The 10,358-nt window shown below is 42.6% G+C and overlaps 1 protein-coding gene across 1 annotated transcript; it reads right to left on the bottom strand.

Moving 5' to 3' along the window:
* Positions 1-211: 211 nt before the first annotated feature.
* On the bottom strand, positions 212-9,748 carry DYRK3 (dual specificity tyrosine phosphorylation regulated kinase 3). The gene is made up of 3 exons (XM_022593584.2): positions 9,452-9,748; positions 7,477-7,588; positions 212-2,021 (listed from the first exon to the last, which is right to left on the bottom strand). Exons 1-3 carry the CDS (start codon positions 9,526-9,528, stop codon positions 447-449), a joined length of 1,764 nt encoding a protein of 587 aa, XP_022449292.1. The 5' UTR covers positions 9,529-9,748; the 3' UTR covers positions 212-446.
* Between the last annotated feature and the right edge of the window lie 610 nt (positions 9,749-10,358).

Here is a 10,358-nt window from a genome sequence, read left to right as displayed (position 1 = left end):
GGCTGCTGGCGCCAGAGATCTAGCTTTGAGTCTCATCTATAACTACGGCCATGTCCCAAATTAACCCTCTGCAACAGATGCCAAGGGAGACTAGAAGTGAATGTTCAGGATATACTTTCTGGTACATCGTCTACCTTGAGAGAAAGGGATTTAAACCAACAGAATAATACACAGGTTGATGAACACCTGACGATAATAACAAAAGATGCACTGGCCTATAAAATGCCTTTTACTATGTATCCCAGGATGGACAATACAAGCTGGTTAGGTAATTAGCCCTTCAAGAGTTCTTTTACAGTCATATAAAAATGCTTTGCCTCGTTAAAAAAAGATATCTCGTCTACCAGAACCATATCCATGAATGGGCTTGGGTTTTTCTTCCGTTTTCAGGTTTGCAAGATAATTAAAAATACCTACATATCATCTCTGAGCACACCAGCCGTCCATTAGCTAATCAGTTTTGGCAATACACTGCACAGAGGTATACCACCACTGGTTTCTGACATTAAGTTAGCTTTAAGCTTATTGGCTATTCCTACAACTGGAGGCAGCTTGGAACCCAGGCCCTGGAAAGCGTTTGCAGGGTTTACCACCCTTTTGCCTGACACCTTTTCAATGGTGAGAGGTCTGGGCACAGACTTGCTAATCCAAGGGTGTCTTAGTGCTTGAGCTGGGGTCAGGCGGGCAGAGGGGTCCCAGTGAAGACACCTTTTCAAAAACTCTACGAATAAGTAATCATCACACCCCTTCAGTGCTGTCCCCCAGTCTTTGCTGCCTGGGGGGCCCCGCTTCTTACCCCTCCGTGAACAACCTCCCACAAGCACAACCCTCCCATCTGCCTGAGTGGTCACAGAACAGTAGCGAGGTAGGCCCTTGGAGTTAATAAAGTACTTGGCACGTCTGGATTGCTCCAGGAGTTTTGGTGGTGGCATCCCTAGAAGCTCCATCATACAGGCCAGCTGGTCTCCTTCATCCTCTCCAGGGAAGAGAGGCTGTCCTGTTAAAAGTTCTGCAAGGATGCAGCCAAAACTCCATATGTCAATGGGCGTGCTGTAGCGGCTTCCTAAGATGATCTCTGGAGCTCTGTAGAACCGAGACTGGATATATGTGTAAAGCTTCTGGTACTCAAAACAGCTGGACCCAAAGTCAATGACCTTAGTCGCACTGCGCCCATGGTGTTTCAGGAGAATGTTTTCTGGCTTCAGGTCACAGTGAATGATCTTGTTTTTGTGGAGAGCATCCAAGGATTGCAAGATGGATTGAGCAAACTTGCGAACCAACTGGATGCTAAAACCCTGGAACTTGTTTTTTTTAATGAGCTCATAAAGGTCTATGCTCAGCAACTCAAAGGCCATGCAAACATGGTTCCGGAACGTGAAACTTTCCAGCATATGAATGACGTTCATGCTACCGGTTTTATCCTGCTTTTTAAGATGCTCCAAAATCCGGATCTCCTCGGCTGCTTGGCGATGGAAGCGCTTTTCATTGCGTACCATCTTCAGGGCCACGTACTGTCGAAGTTTGTGATCATAGACCCGGGCTACCTGCCCAAAACTGCCCTTGCCAATAATTTTCAGCACCTCGTATCGATAAGCTAGATGGTCTCGAGGCACGTGAATATAGGCCCCATCTGCATCATCATAACCCGCATTATTGGGACCACCGATAACTCCATGTCTTTTTTTGGCATTTGGACCCACAAAGTAAATTTCTGGATAATTGATGATTTCCAGCTTCTCATAAGCAGTGAGGTGGTGTTTATATTGCTTCAACGCTTGTTCTGGAGTCAGAGGCAACACTTTGGGTGCTTTGGATGAACTGCTGGATTTTACTGTATTCAAACTATCTGAACTTTTACCCTGAGAAACTGTAGGAGAGCATTTTTCAGAGTCGTTGACGCCATCTGACTGAAAAGTATCAGATCTTCTGTTGCCAAATTCTTGAAATAGTTGTTCTACCTTCATCTCACCTCCATTCAGAAAGCGCTGAGTAGGATCTCTTGTTAAATGCTCAGTGGTGATCTACGGCAAAGAGAAGTGAATCCATGTTAGAGTCACTAAAAACGGTGGAAGAATGAAAGAATCGTCCCCCTGACTGAACAAAACAATATGCCAGTTGTGTAGTTAAAAGACCCAAAAGTGAGATAAGAAAAGCAGGAGTCTCTAGAAACTCGTGTTGTGTTAATCCTTAGGTTCCCTGACTGCTATGGCCACCCCAACCCCGCTACATAGGCCTCCCTCTTCCACTTAGAACTACTCCAAGCCCGTACTAACTATGGCTCCACTCACATCTTAACTGCAGCTTTTCGAGTCTACCACGTAATCTGGCACTTGTTATATATATACTGTCCTATATTGTTTACAAACTGTTTCAAGTATCTTCCCAAATCTTAAGGGCATGTACCAGGAGCAAATTAATACATATTAAAGTATTCTGTAAATGATAAAGGGACAGAGGCAGGAAGTGACCCCCAGGTCTTCTGAATCTTGGTCCAGAACATTAACATAACCTGGTACCAGGTTCTCCTAGTGCCTGTACTATTCTCCAGTAGGGCTGAACGTTGACCTTGGCCTGGAATCAACCAAGGCTCATCATCTACTCCTGGGTCCCCAAATAAATGATCACATCTTTCTAACACAGTTCATTGAATCACAAAATTTCTAATCCAGCTCTCTGGAGATCACCAAGGCCAATTCTTTATGTATCTGATGAATAGCAGTGAGAATCTAAGGCCCCAGGGTGCTTCTTGTAAAACTCTCCTAAAGACAAAGAGTCTCCTTTCTCTCTCCCTCCCTTGCTCATAGACACATACACTAGTCTCCCTCAACAAAAGCCTACGTGACAAAGGCATACAACTCTTTTTACTTGATTTGGCATCACCTTTCCCTGCAAGGAACAATAACCCACAGAAGAAAACTCTACTTATTAAATACCTCTGAAATGAAATACAATTCTTTGAAACTCGATGGAGGGAAACACAACGAAAAAGCCAAACACTAAAAAAAATACTAAGAAAAATATAAGAATGTGCTAGAAGGAAAGAAGAAAAAAAGTGCTAAATCTGTTGTTTAAAAAAAAAAGGCCGGCTGGGCTTCCCTGGTGGCGCAGTGGTTGAGAGCCTGCCTGCCGATGCAGGGGACACGGCTTCGTGCCCCGGTCTGGGAAGATCCCTCATGCCGCGGAGCGGCTGGGCCCGTGAGCCATGGCCGCTGAGCCTGCGCATCCGGAGCCTGTGCTCCACAACGGGAGAGGCCACAACGGTAAGAGGCCCGCGTACCACTAAAAAAAAAAAAAGTCTGGGATACTTCAAAGAACAACTATTTTTCTTAACAGACCCTGAATAACTGTACCCCTGGTTTGTATGATTGAGAGCCTCTATGATCAGGGGTAGATAATTCCAGAGAAGCTCTGAGCTATATTTATGATCTCTTAAAATATAACACAAATTATAAGGTAATGATCCAAAGTGGCCAACCATTTAAAAAGTAGAATTTTAATATAACCTAAGCAAACAACACCTGACCCATCACCTATATAAATAAAAATATAAAAGATGAAAACATAAAAAACAAAAAAGGGATGAAAAAAAATTAAGTGTTGGCATACTTTAGACAGCCCCTAATTTAGTTATAAAAGCACGACATTAGTTCCTGCCTGCTTCTTTTAGGTCATTTAATCAATTTAAACATTTATATAGTACTACCGTTACAAAAATGAGGCACTGCACCATCTTACGTATAAGCAAAGCAGCCAGTACGACGGTAGCCATACTTTGGCATTGAGTTTCTAAATAAAGAGGCAAGATACGGACCAGGAGAGATCTCTGATACCAAAATAGAGAACTATCATTAGTCAAGAAAATAAAATAGGCTTGCAGACAGAACCTAAATACCTTGCTAAAATGTAAATATAATGCAACATTTTTTTTATCAGCAATGAAGTCAAATAACCATTCCTGTTTTTAGGGATGAAAAAAAAAAGGTCTCATCCATCCATCTAACATTCACATGAGCACTAATTGTTCACAATTATAAAAGTGCCAGAAAACAGGTTACCTCAAGGCACTACAATCTATTAGGAGATAGGTTTGGCTGAACTAGGGAATTATAATTATTTGGTTTTAGGTAGATTTACATAACAAAACCAAATATTTGCATGCATCTAAACCAGTTTTCCTTAAATTTTTACTACCTAACCTAAATGCATCTAAATATTTACTGCTAAAGTCCTGGGGACACATTCTGAAGAAATGTGAAGTCAGAGGCCTAGGTTGGGGTCCTGGCTACACTGCTCCAAAACTGTAGGTCCCAGGGTAGGCTTAACCTTTAGCCCAGTTTCTTAGCCTCAATTTCTTTATCTTTAAAATGTGGATAATAATACCTCCTTGCAGGATGTTGTGTGAATCAAAGTATAATTAATAATATATGTGAAAGACCCTCAGAAACTATAAAACATGTTAAAAACACTGGTAACAATTAGGCAAAATTCTCAGTATATTGTTTAAACTCCAATACACCCTCCCTTTCCCCTTTTAGCTTAGCTTTTCTCTCTGTGGTACCTTCCTCTGCAGCTCCAGACTCCCTCCACCAGACATCTGGCATTAACTATGCCTTCTGCTCCATGAAGGCCTGCACAATCAGCCTTCCCTTAGGATGCATGGAAACACCTCACCCACTTTCTCCCCCACATAAAACCTCCTTTCAACTTGCCATGCAATTTAATGGGTTATCTCTCCAGAGATATTTGTCCTTTAACAAGCTCAATGCCTTAACCCAAGGGAATGACTCTCTAGGACCCGCAGTCATCAACGACAAGCTGGTAGGAAAGGTATTTGTGGTCCAGGGTCCACCCCTGGGTATTTCACCTACTCTGCCTTACATGTAAGGCTGTGCTGGCTCTGGAGGTATTCATTTCTGTTTGTGATAAAGAGAGGGTCTCAGGTACAGAATGTTAATAAGAACAGAAATTTAATTTCCACAGAACTATTACAATAAGATTAAGGATGCCATTTGGATTTCCTGACTCATGGTTTTTCCTTAAAGTGAGCCTAAATCTCTCTCTCTGCAAATTAAGTCTTATTTTGCCCTCTGGAACTACACAGGAGTGTCCAAATTTCCACGTTAAAGCCCTTCAGATGCCTAACAGGGGCTGTCCTGCCTTCACCACTTTTTCTCTAGGCTCATCATACCCATCACATCCTCCACCTCACACAGCCTGGGTCAGGCTGCCTTACTATATCCTATTCACGTTCTCAACACGTTATGGGCTGCACGTTATGTCTCTCTGCAAGTGTGGCTCCCAGAACAGAACAAGACACTTCAGGTCTAGTCCTCTGTGGACTGTCAAGGTTTGAACCTCCAATGAATCTGAAGAATTCCAGAAAGGAATTTTTCCACACAGGGAGGGGGTTCTCGCCTTAGCTTTCTTTCCTTTCCTGTAATAACTCAAATACTGGTCTGAATCAATTATGTATCAAGTCTGCTGTGCTATAAATAAAATCTTCCTTCCATTGTTCTAGGAGAATCTACAATTTTCACACATGTTAAAGTAGTTACAAAACACTATATATTTCTAGTCTAGGGTTATAATCACAATAACTGACCAATGTCTGCAATCGACTTCAAATATTTTAACTATGTAATTATATCCAGAGAGACAAATGATGCCAGATTAATCATGTTTTATTTAAGAATGCTTCATATACATTTTTAATTTGGAGCACTCTTTTTTTTTTTTTTAACACCCCTGTATTGGAGTATAATTGCTTTACAAGAGTGTGTTAGTTTCTGCTTTATAACAAAGTGAATCAGCTATACATATACATATATCCCCATATCTCCTCCCTCTTGCGTCTCCCATCCTCCCTATCCCACCCCTCTAGGTGGTCACAAAGCACCGAGCTGATCAATTTGGAGCACTCTTGACATTTCAAATAGAATCTTCAACTGTGTTAATCAAGTCTTAAAGATCTTGCTGAGAAATTCAGAAAAGGAGTATCCTTCTCATCCAGATATAGAACACCACCCTCTCCCTCGCTCTCCACCCTAAATCTCTGCAACACAAAGCTAACCCAATAAAAGCCTATGAGCAGATGCTTTATAGTTTACAACAAGAATGTAAGGGCATCTTGGATAAACAATGAAGCCAAAGGACTCTGTGAAATGAGCAATAGCGTCTCGCAATGGAGTCATGGCATAATGAACTATAAGTGTTACTAAGAGGTCAAAAGCACTTTTTTCAGCAAAATTTGCAAAGACACCATTGGTTTAGAATCTAAAATCTTGTGTTTTGCAAGCTGTGTTACTCTGAATACCATACAGTAAAAAATTCATTTTGATCCTGAAACATAGAATTTAATTGCCCTACTATATGGTGATTAGCACTGGCCAACTCTGAAGTAAAGTTAAAATGGACTTTAAGTCACATGATGACCGACTGTAAAAGTTTCCCAGAGAGATGCGCTAATTGTCAGCAAGTAACCACGAAATCTGATAGTCAGCACAAGGAGTATATAGGTGGCTCTGGAGCTCTTAGAGGTTTTTACATATTAAAAAAAATAAGCTTGTGGAGAATGGAAACTTACTGCACTTCAGAAAGGAGATCAAAAATAGGGTGACCAGCCTTCCAAATATACGTAGCCCGTATTTTGTAATATTATTAGCCTTGAAAGTAGTGAAGGGGTTGATTTTCAATGGCAAAAGCTGACAAACGGTTGGGAAGGACTATGAAAAATGCAAGCAGTTTTTTACATAGAAATAATTTTAGGTCTTAAACAGAAATATGAAGGAGACTTATTGATAAATTAGTCTACTCAATTATTCAGTTTGTTCATTGATGATACATGCAGCAAATTTTAAAGTCACAGGAGAGATTCTCCCTATCATGGAACTTGTCCAAACCCTGCTCTCCCTACCACTCCATGAGTGCCGAGGGAATGGGAATTAATTTATTCTCTTAAACGTAAAACGGTGTCAAAAGCTAAATGTCTGCAAGCTCCAAAATGATTAAATGCATCGAAACCAAAATGTATTGTTCAAGTTCTATTTATGATCTATAAAATGGTTCTCTTAAGCATACTAATAAGCTAGGACTGCATTCCTACCGTGCAGGGAAAATCTGCAGATCTGTAAGTTCAGAGGTATTTTCTGTTTCTTGTTCTTGTTAAAATGAGCCATCATAATATACTGTACATATCATTCTATTAAAAAAATAACCACTATCTAGATAAAAGTAGCATGTTGTTTTTTTCCCTATTTACCCCAGTGACTGAAAGGAATAGGTGGGCTCCAAATCAAAATCATTCTGAAAAGCTGAACTTGGACCACAGAAATTGTTATTTCAAAGTCAAGAGAAACCAAAAGTGAATAAAAAAGAGCCTGGGTTACCAGTGAGATGTAACTGTACCTTGACCATTCAAAGTAGCACTTCCTCCTTTCCAGGCCCATTAGAGCTCAAAGAATTACTTCATTTACTTACATTTAGTCTTCTGGGTAGAGGTGGTTCAGAAGGATTGCAGAGTGCATTTGAACAGGGTGGGCATTTGGTTTCATCTATCATCACGAAGGTATCATAGACACCATCACCCAATCTAGTTGAAAGGATTACAGATAAAATCTGTCAGTAACTGAAGTATATAAATTTGTATTTCCAAGACACCCTGTGTCTTAACTGCTTCATATCTGCTACAAAGAATAATTAAGACAAACAAATGTCCACCCTGCATTTTGGCACTGAATACACAACACAGGGGTATTTGGCAGAGGAAGAGAGGAAACCCAACTTTTCCTCCTTTTTTTATTTTTAAAGAAAGGACAGCATTTCTAGGTTTATATTTTGAAATCGTTAACATAAGTCTTACTTTCTGAATGTTGTTAACAATAGGGGCTATCAAAAGAATCTCATTTAACTTACTACTTGAAAACGAAGGCTAGTTGAAATTCGAAGCCTAAAAGCTAACCAGAACAAACAAACAAGACAGAGAACTGTATTTTCAAGTCGGAGACTTGGATTCTAATCTCAGCTCTACCACTGGCTACTCTACCTTCCTCTCTGAGCCGTTGGCCACATGTTGTAAAGGGAAGAGTAGTTCCAGTCTACGCACTTCTGGGTCTCACAAGCAAGAAATAAATGGCCTTCTTAGGGCTGTTTTCTCTTTATTTATTTATTTATTTACTTTCCTACTTAACATCTATCTAACTTGTAGAAAAATACAGTGAATTCTACAGCAAATACTATAGGGATTCTCTAAATTACAAAATGTACTGGATTCCACATCTTTACCCACTTAATTTTCTGGTGGATGGTGGAAGCTAAATGCCAAATGATCATTTCTCTGCTCTTTAACACTGTGCCTCCACCGCTGTAAGGGAACACAAAAGACGGAGAGGATTTATTTAATCCACAAGATGGCTCTGAATAATGTATTTCATCTGCCACCAAGAACACGGATTTCCCAGTAACACACATCAGCATTTCATTGTATCATTTTTACATGATAGACTATGAATACAATGTTAATGAGCCAGCTGCAAGGGAAGAATTTTTTTTAATCTTTAAAACTATGCTGAAATATTTTAGTGGCTTATAAAAACTGTTTTGTCAAATTAGTTCTAGAGTTTTCTTAATCGATGTGTTATAGGAATACAAAGAGAAAAAAAACGAAAAACAAAAACCAAACAGAAAATCCACTACAAATATTTTCGGAATGTTCTTTCTAAAAAACATGCTTACATTCTGATAAAATTATACCTTTAACGGGAACTGCTTCATTGACAAGAACCAAAAATTCTGGATGTGACTGGTTCTTTGCCAACAGCATGAATAAAACAAACAAAATGGGACAGACGTCCACATTTACAGAGAAAAAGACCAACTGAAGACCTACAAGATTTCCTATAAATAGCCAAAGAAAATTACCCAAAGGTAGTCTCCATGCAAATGAAGTGGGCAGGTGGTCCCTACTCTCCATTAAGGTGTAAAATACAATGCAAGGTGAAGAATCTCTCAAAACATGATCCACAGAAAGCCCTACTCAGCAGAGCCCCTCACGGCAAAGCCCTTGGTTATCTGCTCTGAGCAACAGGGCTTATTTGAAAAGGTATTGCTCCCTGTATCCCCCAGTTTGCTAAAAAGCCCCACAAAAAATCCCAGCTTCTCAGAGTTCCTTACGATATACCCCCGATCTAGGACTTCAGAAATAATCCCCAGGGTGGGAATTCTTCTTTCCCTAACTCCGCTCTGGCCCACTCCCGCGCTGGGCTGGGGGCAGGGGAGCTGATGGAGAGGAAAAGGGTGGGCCAGTCCCAGGGAGGGAGTCAGACCCCTTCCCTCGTCCTTCCTGCTTGGGGGCTCGCTCAACCTCCAGTCCAGTCCATCCACGCCCCCCGACCTCGCCTGCCAGTTTCAGGGGCTCACTCGGGCGCCCCAGACCGTTATCCCCCGGCGCCGTTACCTCCGCTGCTGGGGCGGGAGTCCGGCTCCAGGCGGCCCCGCATCCTTCCGCCCGGGCCCGCGAGCTGTGCCTCCCATCCGTCAGCTCGGGACCCCCCGGAGGGAGGGGCGGCGGTCGGACGGTCAGGCGAGCAGCGTCCACCTGCGCTGGGGCGGCTGCCTCCCGGGCCGCGACGTTTCCTCGGTTAACACTCTCTTGCACACACTGCAGCTCCGCGCGCCGTCGCTCGGGACTGGCTGGGGTCGAGAACAGCCAGAGGCGCAGCAGGGGCGGGAAGGGGAGTGGTGTGGTCGCCTAGCAACCGCGGCACGCCCCGGGAAACGCCTCTGCGCAACTACGCGGACACGCACAGGGGCGGGGCCGAGGCCTCTCCCCACTGAGCGGCGCGTGTCTCGGAAGCTCTAGCTGGCTCCGGAAGGTGGGAGGCGGGAGGCTCGGAACCCGCCGCCTGAGGATCTCTGGTCGCTGGCTGAGGCCTGAGGGCCGCGGCTGGGGAGGGAGAAAGGCCCTGACGGAGGGTTTGTGAAATAGCAGCCCCCGATTTCTGCTTCAGAAGTGGCAGCCGGCACCTCACGGTCAGCTATCTCTTAGCAAGTTGCAGCCTAGAATTCTAAAACCTCCCTTGAATATGAATAAAATAAGAACGAAAGACATGAGTAATTTCTCAGACTTCACTGAGGGGCGTCCCTCCGGAGGGTAATGAGTTAACAAAGGAAACCAATAGTAATGAACCCATTTTGTGACACCACCGGCGCCACGAATATTTTCGTTTAACCTCGGTAACCATACTAGATGACATCCCTCTTTTATATAGATTTAACTAGGATCCGGAATTTAAGCTGAGGTATGTCTGACTCCCCTGCAATGGGATGCCACGGATGGTAGGGCTCAGAGCCATTTTAAGGAT

This window comes from Delphinapterus leucas, chromosome 1 (genome assembly GCF_059928025.1).
Source record: "Delphinapterus leucas isolate spDelLeu-1000000601 "Yukka" chromosome 1, BTC_Dleu_Yukka2, whole genome shotgun sequence".
In the NCBI taxonomy this organism is placed as follows: domain Eukaryota; kingdom Metazoa; phylum Chordata; class Mammalia; order Artiodactyla; family Monodontidae; genus Delphinapterus; species Delphinapterus leucas.
Note: the sequence above shows the minus strand (reverse complement) of the source record. Positions and strands in the feature narration are given on the sequence as shown.

Excerpts from the sequence above, each read along its gene's own strand:
- DYRK3 (XM_022593584.2), bottom strand. The coding sequence starts at position 9,528 with ATGGGAGGCACAGCTCGCGGGCCCGGGCGGAAGGATGCGGGGCCGCCT. Across the intron at positions 7,589-9,451 it reads CTCCCGCCCCAGCAGCGGAG|ATTGGGTGATGGTGTCTATG; the intron begins GTAACGGCGCCG and ends CCTTTCAACTAG. Across the intron at positions 2,022-7,476 it reads CTCTACCCAGAAGACTAAAT|ATCACCACTGAGCATTTAAC; the intron begins GTAAGTAAATGA and ends TCTTTGCCGTAG.